Genomic DNA, 15,553 nt, shown 5'->3' with positions numbered 1-15,553 from the left:
GAGAGAGGCCCATGTCAGAATAGGTAACATGATGGTTATTCAGGTATTTACATGGTTTTGGGGATATTAAATTTCCTGCTTATGCCGTAAAGAAGGAAGTTCATTGTTTGAAAGTTTTGAAGAGTGGTTTTTTGGCTTTGGTTGCTTGAGGGGGTTTTATCCCCCAGTTTTGACTAATGTAGATTAAAAACGAAAAAGTAATTCCTTGAATCTCAATTTGTTGTGAAATACAAAATTATTCGCTGCGTGTCTTGGAACTTCCAGGAGTGATTTCATCATCCAGCTTGTGTTTGTGATGTGTGACTAACACCTTTGCAAAATTTACCTACAGGTATTAATGCTACTACTTTAATTACTAGTAGATCAAACTACATCCAGGAAGGAGTTTTTTCAGGAGCTGAACTATGTGGGATAGAATACATTTTATCACGATTCTCAAGATAATAAAGGGAAATAAACTCTGCTTCTGCTTCAGAGAAAAAGAAAAAACAAATGAACAAACAAGCCCCAAACAAACAAAAAAATCAAACCTTTTAGTTTAATAGTACAAATTCAGTGGAAAAAACTATAGGTTTTGAGGGCTCCAGTCAGAAAAGTTTCTAAGCTTTTAATTTTCTTTCTTGCCTTTATCCATTAGTAGTTGAACACATAAAGCAATTTTCGTTGCCTCTTCCTTGTAGCTAAAAATGATATTTCAGTATTGAAAAGCCACTAAAGAGCTACTGAAGAGCACTCTTGCTTGGGATAAAGCAGGATAGGTTAGACTTTAAAAGAAGACACAAGGCACTGATAAATAGTAAAATGGTAGGAGAGAGTATCCAATAGCATAATTCTTGGTTTGGAAACTCCTATGTATGCCTTCCCAAGCAAAGAATGAAACACCGTGTATGCTTTTAACAGTCCTAGCAGGTACTGGCAGATGAACACATTATTGCAGTGTAAGAGCACATGCAGCGTGGGCAGTGGAGTGGAAGTTCGCACCCTGGCTGACCTCGGGGTAACTTATTCACCTTTGCATAACCCAGATTCGCTGACTGAATAAGCATGGGTGTAAGCAAGTGCTTTTCATGCTTTGCTGAATTGAGGACTTAATGTCTTTTTACTGGTATCTGACACTCAAAGAGAGTGAATTCTGGGAACTCTCGAGTATTTCATTCACTTTGCATAAGAAAGCAATGGTTGATTTTGGGGTTTTGTTCTTTGAAGCGTTCTGTGTATCTGAATTTTAATTTACACATCCTTGAGATGCAGGAAGGCCAAAGGAATGATTTCTAAGAATGGACAGCAACTTGGGTTTTTTTTGAAGAGGGGACACAGTTTCTTGGCTCTCAGATTAGTTGCTTGAGAACTCGTGACATGTATCAGTTGACTGAGCAAGGGCTAGAGGAGAATGTACTAATCCACAACTACAGCAGAGTTTTAGCTGAATCCACTGAGGGAAAGCAATTTATTTGGTGTTGTAAATGGAGTGATAAAAGGGAATTATAAAAAGAAAAAAACACTGTAAAAGTTAGTGAATCCTTTCTGCTAGCAGCCAGCTAAAAGGAATGGGAGATTCCATCATTTGTGGGTTAAGAACTGCCCTGGGTAATGGTCAGTAAATACTGCTTTTTTATAAAGGTGAACCTTGATACTGAGCATCACAATGCTGTGTGCCTCTGAGGTGGTGACAAAGCTGTTGGGGATGTAGAAATCTGTACCAAGTACTCTTATATCATAGAATGAATGATAGAATGGTTTGGGTTGGAAGGGAACTTAAAGATCATTTAGTTCTAACTCCCACCACCATGTCACGGACACCTTCCACTAGACCAAGTTGCTCCGAGCCCCATCCTACTTGGCCTTGAACACTGCCAGGGATGAGCCATCCACAGCCTCTCTGGGCAACCTGCTGCAGTGCCTCACCACACTCACAGTAAAGAATTTCTTTCTGATATCTAATCTAAATCTCTTCTTTTTCAGTTTAAAGCCATTCCCCCTTGTCCTGTCACTACAGGCCCTTGTATAAAGTCCCTCTCCAGATTTCCTGTAGGTACCCTTTAGGTACTGGAAGCTGCTGTAAGGTCTCCCAAGAGCCACCTTTTCTCCAGGCTGAACAAGCCCAACTCTCTCAGCCTGTCTCCAGAGCAGAGGTGCTTCAGACCCTTGATCATCTTCGTGACCTCCTCTGGACTCACTTGAGCAGTTCCACATACCTCGTGTGTTGGAGGCCCCAGAGCTGGATGCAGTACTGCATATGGCGTCTCACCTGGAGATGTGGTCTTATCATCTCAGAACCTTGTACTTGAATGCTGCTTTGATTTACTGTGCTTTGTCTCTATTTGAAGACTCTGAAATCAAATAGAGTGCTTTATTTGTAAATTTCTGCAGTGCTACCTCAAGCTCTTGCATCATCAGGGCTAATACTTTGGGTTTTTTTCTGAAACTGCATGAAGTGAGGAGCCAGCCTACAGCATGGCTTTTAAAACTCTGTTAGTGCAGATCTTATTTTCCTGAAGTTGCAGCTATTTTCCCAGTGCTCATCTGTTACTCTTTTATTGGGTGCGCATTCCCCTTGGTACAGTGTGAATGTACCAACACTCTGCTTGCTTGCACACTCAGCAGGTTCGTTACAGTGCTTAGTATTCTGCAGGTTAAGTCACTCTGCGGGAGTGGTTAGAGTTTTACAGCAGGACTGGGAGATAACACAGTCTCTTGAATTTTAGTAGCTGGCAACCAGATGAAAACATGGGGGATCTTCACTTTGTTTCTGTCTTATCTGTAAAGTATTTTAGCCTCCAGATTATTTTGCAATGCTTACCTGTGCTTATTCTCTTTCCAGATTGAAATTGGAGGAAAGAAGAAAAGAGCTGGTACAGAAACTTGAAGAAACTACAAAGTTAACTACCTATTTGCATTCACAACTTAGGAGGTGAGCCCATACTGCATAATGTTAAACCTGTTTAGAGCAACAATCTAGTGGACCTGGATGCCTCAACTTCATTCCTAGGTTTTTGTCTTAGCTGGAGGCTGAACAAAATTTAGCAAGAAAATGCAAATGTAATAGCTTCAAGCATTTTGCCACCATGCAGACCTTACGTACCTTTATAATTTCAGTAAGCACTCCAGACTGGAGTGAATGGATTTGTTGCACAGCCTCCATAATGAAGCAGGCAGACGTTATTTTGCTTCAGTGTAAATAAATCAGGAATTGTCTAATTGGTTGTATCTTCAAAATTCTGTCATTGAGGAGACCAAATGGTTTCTCAGAGTTCTGTCCAAAATCAATTATTAGAACTGTATCCTTTATTCTGTGTAATAACTGAAGAGACTTCATGAGTACATGTACGCATGTAAATATGTGAATAGTTGATTCTGGTTTTGTTCTTCAACACCGACTTACACTTTCTGTAGGCAGAAATGTATCCTCAGCAGGATTTTTTTTTCCCTGACAGTTATTGATTCAAAATCTGACTTTGGGTTTATGAAATTCATAATGATAACAAAAATGTGATTGGTTACAGCAACTGTGAACTCAAACTCATTGCTCTCATGGGAATCTTTAATGATGTATACAACTAGTCCAAGGGAAGAGTTTCTCTCACTTCTGAACTGTTACCCTGGGCTACCAAACTATGTGCCCATTATATTTATTTAGGAAATCATAGAATCATAGAATAGTTAGGGTTGGAAAGGACCTTAAGATCATCTAGTTCCAACCCCCCTGCCATGGGCAGGGACACCTCACACTAAACCATGTCACCCAAGGCTCTGTCCAACCCAGGTTTGAGCACTGCCAGGGATGGAGCATTCACAACCTCCCTGGGCAACCCATTCCAGTGCCTCACCACCCTCACAGTAAAGAATTTCTTCCTTATATCCAATCTAAACTTCTCCTGTTTAAGTTTGAACCCGTTACCCCTTGTCCTGTCACTACAGTCCCTGATGAAGAGTCCATCCCCAGCATCCTTGTAGGCCCCCTGAATTTTCTTGCACATCCCAGTGGGATACACCAGTCGGACACTGCAGTAATTAATGCATTCTCTTAGTAATCAACATGGGGTGTTAAGAGGAAAAGGTCCTCTCACAATAAGCAGTACCATCCTATTCCTGGGATCTAGGCTGGCTTAGCTGTTTCAAACATCTCAGCCAGAGCCCATAAATTGCATTTTGATTGGTGACTATGGAAAGAGTATTTTAAATTTTTTTTTTTAAGGATTTTGTGCTCCTGTTTGGACTCTGGGGAGTCTCTTTGTGCTGTTTTCTAGCCCACAGGCAAAATATTTAAAGTCGCTATCTCTCTTACTGTTCAGTGAACATCTTTTAAGTGTTTAGAAGGGGCTGCCTTGCATTATTTTTCCTGACATTATTTCCCAGCAGAGTCCTACTGAGCCAATGCAGACACACACAGTTTCTCTGGCCTGGCAAGGCTCCTTATTTTCTGTTATTAACAGGAGAAGACTGCATGTTATGGCCTATGGCCTTTGCCACACTTATGTAGTTGTATTTGCTGTACATGTAGAGTGTGTGTTGTATTATATATGTGAAGCGTATTCCTGTAAGTTGTCTCCTTTTAGCTGCCACCTTTCTCAGGTGCTTGGGCAGAGGGCAGGCTGCATAAATTGCTCTAGAAGTGACAGCACTCCTTTGCTGCCATAACCTCCTTCCTGGGGATCCCTTTCCTGCCACATTGACCCCGTGAGCACCCACACTGGAGTTGAGCAGGTCTTTGAACGAATATAACAGCTGAGAAGGCTGCGGTTACTGCTGGACCAGTTTGTCAAATCTGCAGCCTTCTGCAGAGAAAAAGGGACTTTGGCAACTTGCTGTAAGCTGGACAAATTGCCCTAATAGCATGCAGGTTGGGCACACTGATCTAAGCCAAGTATGGCTGCTTAAAAAACATAATACCCCGAGCAGCATTCAGTTGTAAGCAGTTATACAGCATCTCCAGTCATTGTTACCTCTCGTTGTTCCGTTTTGTGCTGGTTGAGTTAGTAACATCAGTGTCCATGTTTGTGCTTTCTTCACAGCCTCTCAGCTAGTACGTTGTCTGTGTCTTCAGGGAGCAGTTTGGGATCTCTGGCATCCAGCCGGGGATCTCTGAACACGTCAAGCAGAGGGTCACTAAACTCGCTCAGCTCCACAGATCTCTACTATAACCAAGGCGATCAAATAACAGATTTGGACTATCAGTATAAACTTGACTTCATATTGCAAGAAAAAAGCGGTTATATTCCTTTGGGGCCTATCACTACTATTCATGAAAATGAAGTGGTCAGTTCCCATGGGAGACTGGGTTACAGTGACTCTCCTTCTGCTGCAGACCATCCCAAACTGATTGAACCTCCCAAATCTGTGACATCGCTGTCTTCCAGATCCTCACTGTCCTCCCTGTCCCCTCCAGGCTCCCCACTGGTTTTAGAAGCTGCGTTTTCCATGTCAGCTCAAAATAACCCTCTGCATCACCTCACTGCGGACTTTGAAGACTGTGACCTTTCGGGTGATTTTGGAGGCATTAGTCTCTGTGAGAACCAAATATTACTGAACTCTGAAGTCAGATCGGGATCTCAGATTCCTACAGATGATAAAGACCTTAATGAAGGCATTAGGCAGCCTCTGCCTTCTCTACATGAAGGAAGTTCAGGTAATAAAAAAGCTTAATGCCAAACGTATATGTAACATGAAAATTTTGAAACAACAGCTGGTCCTTGAATGGGGAGGTACCTCATGTCTCTGAAGAGTGTCTTTTTAGCACACATTTGCCATGGTGGGCAGTCAGTATTTCTGAGGGACCTTCATAATGTCTAGCTTTGAGTGCAGATTGCTACAGTCAGTCTGATTCCTCTACGTTTTTCAGTAGCTGTCTCAGAAGGAAAGTTCATGTATTGCAGACTTGTCATGAAAAAATAGCAGAAAACCCTGAAGCTGGATCTTGAAGACACAGAGGATGCACGGTGTTCCTAGGTATTGTCAGGACGAATGGGGTTAGAGCAAAAATACCCTCTGCTGGGTTTTGGTAATGTGAAATCAGATGCTTTTTTTCTCACTGAAGAAGTTACAAACTTACATCCTCTGTGAAAAAGATTTCTGGACCGAAGACTTAGAATTTTTATGTGTGTGTATCTAGTTATTTGAACCTGCTGTCACTGAAAGATCTGCAGGTCATTTTTTTTATGAGCTGTGAGCTGAGGAAAAACAAGCGACCACGTGCCCTGTATGGTGAGACTCTTCCCATTTTTAACATGGCTTTCGTAGCTTTTAGCTTTTTATCCATGTGAGTTAGAGCAGAGCTCCTAGGCCTAGTGTAGGCTTCCCCCTGCAGTCTGCATGTAACTTCCAAAAGGATGTCATCTCGTCCTAAAACATGCTTCCCTTTAACCGAGATGGAATGAATGACCCTGTGAGTTACCGAGGTATCCTTAGTAACTAGTTAATTTCGAGATGGCTGTAATGAATCTCACTTCCAGTCTGCAGTACAAGTCGTACAACATATTTAATCATCTATATTTTCAAAGCCTTTGGCAGAGTTAGAACTTCAGAAATCCCAGTTGTCAAGAACTGATGGTTTGTCCTCAGTCTTTGCTGCTTTCTGTTAGGGTTAACAGTATGTGGTGCTTTCTCTGCACGTTTATCGTGTCATTGTCTTTAAGTATGTTGCAAACCATTCCTGCGTGTATGTTATGAAGTGGCTCTGCTTTCCCAAGGAAGAGCTGAGGGAGCCAGATTTCCACTAGTGCTGAGCACTGGCAACCCTGTTTGAAACCTGATCAGCACCTAGCATTCCCAGCTCTATGTTTCTGGGCTGGAGTTGACAGTGAAGAGTCTAAGGAGTTTGGATTTCTTGGAATAAATACAGCCTAGCTCTAGGGAGTGCGTTGTCCAGATTGGTTGCCAAGCTTGAACCCTTGTGCCAGCTTTTAGTAAAAGTATCTGGACATACTGATACAGACATGAATTTTCATGAGAAATATTTATGTATTTGATATATATATATCTGTCATGGAATTGTTGTAACATCTGTTGGCCAATTAGGTTAGCTTACTGCGTTACTGTAGTAATTTCAGTATGGACCAGAGCAATGTGGGACCACCAGAGAAATGTAACAGTATACATAGTACAAGCTGGGTGTCCCCTGTTGTCCCCGCCCCAGCTCAACTGTGCAGAAAGGGAAGAAAGAAATTGACTGATGTCCCAATTGTCTGAACCTGGGAAATGCAAAGTGGGAAAACATGGAAGGGGTGGGGGCGATTTTGTCCTTTGTCTTTTCAGTGTAGTGGCACACACTCGTAACTTTGCTTTAGAGCTATATTATAAAAGATGGGGGGAAAAAAGTAATTTCTCCTACCCGTATTTCAGCAGCATATCCTTTCCAAAAGAACAACAAATTCTGGTCTGTCTTTGCAATCAGCTGCAATTCAGCTAGTTTGAAAACTACATTTAAGATGGCTTGGAATTTGGGATCACATAAGGCTATGAAGAATCAGAATTATTTCTTTTAAATGTATTTCTTTAAATTTTTATTTCAAAGGCATCATGTGGATGTCTAATGCTTTTGAGCTTATTTGAGGACCTGTCATTATGGATAGCAGCAGTGTGTCTTTTAAGTCTATAAGTAGTTATGGTTTTAAAATACAGATTCATCCTGTGATTCATCATACTGATACTTCCTCATATGGGGTTATATATATGACACAATTATCTCTAAATCTGTATTAAGGCTGCCAAAACAAGCACTTACATTTTGAAAAGCCAGATATTAACTAATTATGCTTCAATAGCTCTAGTTTCCACAGTAAAATGGGCCTCATGGTGAGGCTTCAGTACCTTAGACATAGACTAGGGGTTGTTTCAGTGTTTCTGCTCCAGTTTCACTCTTGGAACTGCTGTGATGCCAAATGGGAAGGTGTTAACAAACTCAGCCAGAGGCATAAGATCTGCATGGAAAATTTCAGCCCACACACTTAAGTTTTACAGGACTACAAATCTGAATACTGCTGAACTTTACCCTTGCAGGTAGACAGGCACACCTGAAGGCAGTATAGCTAGCATTTTCATGTAGTAATCTGCATAGGCTCTTCAGGTGCAGTGCTCACCTGCTTCTGTCTCTGAATTTTCTGCACAGGTGAACTCTACAGATATTCACTCCTTTCCACATGCCCCTGCTGTCAGAAACCAAGTTGGAATATCATGTAGTTCTTCCAGTCGGTCTCTGTCATTGTCAAAGTCAATTCAGGCTTCTGTGGTAATTCCTAAGGGTAATCAATAAATCATGTCATCACCTTCACCCCTCACGTGGTGGGGGGAAAGAAAAAGAGCACTTCATCATCAAGGAAAAAGCATTCTCACTGCCATAAATAAAAGCAGAAATGCAGTAATCAATCATCTAATCTGAAGCTGTAAATTTTAAACATCTTAACAAGATGTGAAGTCATGATTCAGGTGGGGATGATAATGCATACCAATATCCTCACCCCTTGGCAGATGAAAGTACTGCATAGGCCTTCGGTTCACTGTGCTGCAGAACGTGGCTTTCCATGAATGCGGCTGCTTCACTGCATGACACCAGCATATGAATGCGAGTTGAAGATTAAAGCTAAGTAGTAGTTGATAGTAAAGAGACTGTAGCATAAAAAGTTTTTGATGATAGTAAACCAGAGGGGATTTTTCATTTCTAGCAGTTGTATCACTGGGGAGAGGGTGTCTCTCTGACTTCTAAATCTTTAATAAACCGTAGGCAAGCACTTTGCCTGTAGCCAAAGTATTAATACAGTGCAGATTGTGAACACAGCAGATGCAGGTTTAAAGATCAAGATAATGAGGGTTAACAATGAAGATAATGAAGGGTAATAACTAGCTCAACAGATATGGATGATGATAGAAGCCTGTATCTCTGGGAAAGAATAATAGCTGTACATTTTCAAGTTCATCAGTTTGGTTATATCCCTAGCCAGAATATCTGGTAAGAGCACTACAGTCTCGGAATGTTTAATGATGTGGAACAAAACTGCTCTGTGATACTCAGTTAAGGGTCACTGCTTTCAACTTCACAACTTTCTAAGCAATGCACTTTGCTCTTTCTGACTATTAATCTCTTGGACTAGTTTTCATTCTTCTTTCTTTCTGCAGGTGTTGACTTACCGAGAAGAACAGCTAGCAACCTGCTCGAGGAGAAAACAGCTTGTGTATCTGCTGCCGTGTCCGATGAGTCTGTAGCTGGAGATAGCGGTGTATATGAGGCTTCTGTAAAACAGTAGGTTTGAGAATAATGCAAGTCTTTCCACCAAAAATTTAAATGCGCCTATAAGCAGTTATATAATACCATAAGTATTTATATAAGTAGGTTATTGGTTGTGTCTTTTTTGTAAATATTTTGTAATTTCATATTGAAAAAAGGGCACATTTTCCAAACTGAGGTTTCATTGAGGGTTTTTAAGCTAATAAACTTGCATTAGAGTGCTTGTAGAACTTTTTTGAGCAGTGTTAATAAGCTACCTTCTGATCTTCAGGCTTTTTTCTTGCTAGAAGTTTTCCTAGGAGAAAAGCTGAATTCAAACAATATAGGTTCTGCCATGTAGCTGCGTTGACTTCACTCAGAGTGATTCTTGTTACTCACTGTTTTGTTTAGATACAACCTTAAGATTGCATAGGATTTTGCTTGAAAAATTTCTTTTTTAAAAAAGAAGATATAAGAAAGATAAAAAAATTATCAGTTGTAGATACAAAAATAATTTGGGTTGAGGTTTAATGTTTATGCTTCACCGTGGTAAACAGGGTATAAGAAATGTATTTGCTGTTGTTGCTTTTTGACAATACATAACTTCTACAGGATTCTTCATACTAGCTTATATAGTATTGTCTGGTTTATAGCAGTGAGAACAATGAACTTTAGACTGCATAAGGGAAGATGTATGAGAGAACTATGAGAGAAACCAGAATCTTTATTTTTCACCTCAACTTCAGCAAGTCCTTGACATTAAGAATGTTTTGTCCTTTTCAAGTTCAGAGAGATGTTTTAGCAGGATGGTTACAAAGACACAGATAATGTCTTCTGTTGCCAGGCTAAATGCTTTTCTATTAGGACAGACAAAGGTGCATTTTGGTATCATAAATGGGTTTTATTGGCCTCTGATAAAATTACTTTTACTTGTCAAATCTTTCACAAATTAAAAGGTAATAAAAATAGATGAGACCAAATAAAAAGCTGAAATACAAAAAGGATTTCTCCTGAGCTATTGCAGTGCCCATTCAATCTCACCTTAGGTCATGAAACCCATATTTCACCCAGAACTCTGAAATCCTAACATTAGTTTTTTCCATCTCTTCATTTAGACCTAATGCAACTTCTTGGGCTGAAATAAGCGCCCATCTATTAAAAACTCAGCCTTCACTTGAAAGAGTGGCTGTGGCTGTGTGTTTTGGTTCAGTAACCAAGTAACCATTGTTGTCTTTCCATTTTGTTTCGATTCTGAGCCACTGTGATCAAAACAGACTGTCTGCTTCAGTTACAGTGGATAGAAATGAACAGACATTGGACCAAAGCTGTGGATGTTCTCTGGAGCAGGTCTTCTTGTCTTGCAAGTCCTCTACAGCTGGAAGTAGTGGGATAGGTGGAAAACAGAACAAATTCCTGTTATCTTTCTGTTGTTGTAGGAAAAGATGAAAGAAGACAGTTGCGTTCCCTAAGCCTGTGTACAAAAGGAAGCTATTGCCATTTGTGCAAGCTAAGATATACAGACTGTAGATATTCCATGATAGCTCCAGGTGTGGATATTCTTAATTATTGCTGAGTAGGAAGCAGTGAAGAGGTAATGAGTGCCTCTGTGTGAGTTGCTTATGTTTAGTAGAAGTGTTTTTGTGAGCACTGTGTATGAAATGACTTATAATTTGTCATTGTGTTCCAGAAGTTGGACTACAGTGATTTCTGCCGTATAGACCAGTCCTTTGTATTAAGTAATTCAAGACAGGGAATGAAATAAACACACTGTATCAAATAAGCCATCAGCCAGGAAATGAATAGTAAAAAGGAAGCCTCTAGATGCAGAGTCTTAAAATAAAGCTGTCATTTCTTGTGGGATGCTTGTGTCATTCTCCACATTTCTTATCTTGACACGTCCTATCTTCATCTTGTTTATTGATCCCAACAGTCTCATTTAAAAAATCAGTGAAACACATTAATACTGCATCCTCAGTCAAACCTCCTAGAGAATGACTGGAATTATTTTGTCACATGGATTCTCTGTAATTCCATTGAATGCTAGAGTTGCCCTTCAGCTGCAAGACTTGTATCCCTTTGGTTCTTTGAATGCTTCTGAAAACAGGCTCAGAGGAAAGGCGCTTCTTGTTTGCACAGAAACCCCTTTATTTTACAGAGTTCCTGTTCCTTGAATGTTCTTCAAAACAGTATTTCAAACTCAGTTCACGTGTGGTCTGATGTTTATTACAGATCTTGATTTCCTATTTTGTATTCAGTAGGGAGATAAAGAAGTACGAAGTGTGAGTAGGAAAATGTCATGAGTTTTTCTCTTGCCTGTTAGTTTGGCCTGCTTCAGTAATCAGCCTAAGGTTTTTCTGATTCATTACTGGAGTTGTCAAAGTGTTCAGGCAGCTGCAGTCCCCTAAGCAGGTATTTCTATTGTGTAGGCTCTGAAATTCTTATTTGGAGTGCATGCTGTGATTAAATCAGCCTATTCAGGAGAATGTGTATGTGTTCTGTGTATGCATACCATAATTACTGCTGAAAGTTAACTATAGTTTTCCTTAATCTGAGTATTTGACTCTTTGCCTAGACCTAATGAAACTGAGGATGTTGTATATAGTGAAGATGATGCAACACCTCTAGAGGCTGCCCATGTACAAATAGGACTCAGGTAAGTGAATAAGCAAAGGGAGTATTTCTGTTTGTACATGAATGCAACTTGTAAACTTCCCTTATGTTGTCCTTTCTTCAACAGATATGACCACAGCAATTCAAGTTTTGTGATAATCATCGTACGGCTCAGAAATCTTCTGTCATTTTCTGTCCCCCTTGGCTCTAAAGTGTAAGTCAAACAATCACTGTGCAGTAGCAATAATGAATTGTACAAATGCTTCAAAGGAGTTGATTGGTTTACTGCTTAACAGCACTAAAATACATATAAAACTTTTTTAACTGTGTTAGTACTGAGCTTTTAAATATTCCAGCAGTGCTGCAGGAAGTAGTTATCAGCAAATTTGCACGTTCCATTAAAGTGAAACAAAAAGGATTTTTTTTTTAGTGAGGCTTCATTTAGTGTTTTAAAACATTTTGTAGCTTTGTGAGTGCCGAACAGCTATTCTGTTGTTACTAAGAATGTTCCTTTGATACTTGGCCGTTCTTTCAGCTCAGAATGTTGTCTTTTTACATTTATGTGGAATTTTGATGTAAAATGATGTTAAAATAGTATGTGTCTTTTAAGTGAGCTTTTAAAGGTAAGGAGTAATTCAATAAATTACAGATGGACAAGCACAGCCACATTGAGATACACCAACCTTCATGACTGGAGCTTGGAGGTCTGTTAAGAGTTAGTTCCTGTGTTGAACTGGAAATACTGTGTTATTCAACTTACGTTGAATAGGAAAGCTCTAGAATAATTGCAGAGGAAATCGTATGTAGGAAATGAAGAAAAATGCCTGCATAAGAAAATGTTACTGCTGAGATTCTAATCCAACACTCTCATCTGTAGAAATAAGTACAGCTTGCCTTGGCTCCTTCGGAACACTTGTACTTCAGTGAGGTTTTTTTACAGAGTGGAAAGCTAGCTTAAACTGTTGAGAAGGTAAATAAAGTTAGAGTGGAACATAATCAATCCTTGCAAAATTAGGTTTTCTTGCTGGTTCCCTTCCTCCTGTCCCACATCATTTTGAATTTGGTTGGTAGATCAAGAGGAAGCCACTGAATATTGAAAGGATGTATAGGCATACAGGCCTGAGTGGCTTGTTGGATTTTCTGTTTGGTTTTATTTGGTCTTAATAACAAGTGGTGTCTATGATCATCCTTCCTTCTCTGACCTCCATCTTTCCCCTGCTCACCTTCCAAGTCCACTAGCATTTAGCAGAAGAATATAGAAAAACTATAGCTGCATCAATTCATTCTTCTGAGATGAAAAGTAGATTATATAGAATATAAAAAGAATGTCAACAAAATATTCAGTAAGATAAAGTTAGGCTGTACTAGGCTTCTTTTTCTGAAGCTGTAATTAGTAGGCAGTTGTCTTCAGTGCAGGAATCCAGACCTTCTCCTGCTAATAAGATTTAATAAAACTGAAGCTGCACAAAACAAATGTCGTGGTTTAAGCCCAGGCCTTACATCAGAACCACACAGTCTCCACACACACCCACAGACACCCCCACCCCCCGGAGGGACGGGGAGGAGAATCAAAAGAATATAACTCCCACGGGTTGAGATAAGAACAGTTTAATAACTAAGGTATAACACAAATCACTGCTGCTACCACCAATAATAATAATGATAAGGGAAATAACAAGGGAAGAGAATACAGTACCACCCAGCCTGACCAAGCAGTGAACCAGCCCTTCCGGGTAACTCACATCCCGGGCATGACGTGCTGTGGTATGGAATACCTCTTTGGCTAGTTTGGGTCAGGTGTCCTGTCCCTGCTTCCTCCCGGCTTCCCCTCCTCCCTGAAGAGCATGAGACTCACAAAGTCCTTGGTCAGACTAAACATTTGAGCAGTAACTAAAAACATCGGTGTTACCAGCGCTGTTTCCAGGCTGAAAGTCAAAAACACAGCACTGCACCAGCTACTAAGAAGGAGAAAAAATGACTGCTACTGCTGAACCCAGGACAACAAGGAGGAAGAAAGGACAGGGTAAGGGAAAGACCTTGCAAATAGCAGTTTTTCTGTCATTTGCCATGGTCTCCAGATATATGTGTGCATATATATATAGATATAGATACATGTGTATAGTACAGATATGTACAATGATAAAAATTGGTCCTGGAAAATGATGCTGTGTTATAACTGCGTTTTCTAGAACATCAAATTGGACAGATTAGTACATTATTGAACCATTACAGACAGAGGAGTAGATTTGATGTGAGGTCTTAACTGATACCTATTTCCACACTGTTTATAAGAGCTGTTCATTTTTGAAGTAGGTAGAGCCTAGACAAATACTCGTTATTACTTGTATCAGGATAATATTTTCCTCAGTTGGGAAGTCATAGGTTTGTCACAATAAAATCTGAGGCATTGGTTGACTCTTCACCTTATTTAATTGAAATGAAAGTAAGCACTCTTGTAAAACAAAGTCAGTGAGCAATTTATCTTTTACTTCTCTGTTTACCCCTCTTGCTGGCCTGGTGCAAATAAGCTGGCTGATAATTGTTAAAAGAGAGCTCTAATGAACCACCTTTTAAACATACTTTTAATATAGTTTATCTTCTGTTCCCACCTCTTTTCTAAATGTTTCCTAATTGCTTAATCTATTAAAATGGCTGTTTTCAGTAGACCATGCAAATTGCTCACCTACATTTATGTGAATACAGCAGCAGCATTATGGGAATTGCATTACACTAACACTTAACTTCAGGATTGGTTTGTCAAAATGTTGAATACCTGCTCTCCAGTCTATACGTGCCAGACAACTTCAGTCATAGCCTTTATCCTAAGAAGCTTGGCATAACTGGGGAGCTCAGGCTATGCGCACGTTCAAAGAACAAACCCAAATTTCTCACAGACCTGATTTCTTTTGGTTTAATTAATGTAAAACTTAAATCTTTAATAACAACAACAATATATGCAAAGTCATTACCAGAAAATACAGTAATAGTACTATAAGTCTGGGGTGAAAAGTTTTTTCCAGAATGATCTTACTTGGCGTGCTTTTCCTTCTTGCTTTTAGCTAGCTTCACTGTTTTCTGTTCTGCAATGAATGTCAATTATTTAAAGCTAGTACCAGAAATGGACTTAATGCATAGGCACAGAAAAGATGTAAAACAATTACTATGCTCATTCATGTGTATGAGGAGCTGTGCAATAGGTAAATAACATGTACAAATTGCATTAAAAATGTCTTTATCAAGCTGCTATTAAAGTGAGACCTGGAGGTTAGCTAGTATTACCTTTACCCACATAACATCCATTCATGTTTGTTACATAAAAAGAATGCAGTCACGTAACAACTTCAAGTTACTCCCTGTGCTTAAACTTAGCCTTGCAAGATGCATTCTTCCATGTCTCACTTAATACATTATGAATTGATCTTAAGCAGCTGTGGCACTAGCTATTTTCTTCCTCATTTTCCTTAGTTTTCTGGTTTCTCTGGAGCTTTTGGTTTGTTTGTTTCTTTAAAAGATTATAAGACATTACTGCTTTTCAGTGCTGCTCACATCAGTCTAAGAGTTTAAGTTTACATCCACCCAAATTTTTCTCATGTTTTTAATTAACATTAAGATCATATTTCCTCCCGTCTGGGACATGATCTTCAGTGTTCACAGTACTGAACCAGAAGATAAATTTGGATAGAGGCAGAAATAGCTGCCTCTCTTGCCTACTACCTTACCAGGCACCGAACGTCCTTTTTGGTAAAT

General features: G+C 39.7%; 1 protein-coding gene across 1 annotated transcript in view; it reads left to right on the top strand.

Annotated features, from left to right (window-relative positions):
- WWC2 (WW and C2 domain containing 2) overlaps positions 1-15,553 on the top strand; it is a gene marked incomplete at both ends in the record, with an annotated part of 99,333 nt that overhangs the window by 66,956 nt on the left and 16,824 nt on the right. The window contains 5 exons of the mRNA XM_080629873.1: positions 2,822-2,911; positions 5,013-5,626; positions 9,109-9,232; positions 11,769-11,849; positions 11,934-12,020. Coding sequence (XP_080485999.1) covers positions 2,822-2,911; positions 5,013-5,626; positions 9,109-9,232; positions 11,769-11,849; positions 11,934-12,020 — 996 coding nt within the window. The remainder of the gene's footprint in view (positions 1-2,821; positions 2,912-5,012; positions 5,627-9,108; positions 9,233-11,768; positions 11,850-11,933; positions 12,021-15,553) is intronic.

This window comes from Psittacula echo (genome assembly GCF_963264785.1).
Source record: "Psittacula echo genome assembly, chromosome: 1".
Lineage (NCBI taxonomy): Eukaryota > Metazoa > Chordata > Aves > Psittaciformes > Psittacidae > Psittacula > Psittacula echo.
The sequence above is the reverse complement of the archived record's forward strand: the minus strand, read 5'-3'. Positions and strand labels throughout refer to the sequence as shown.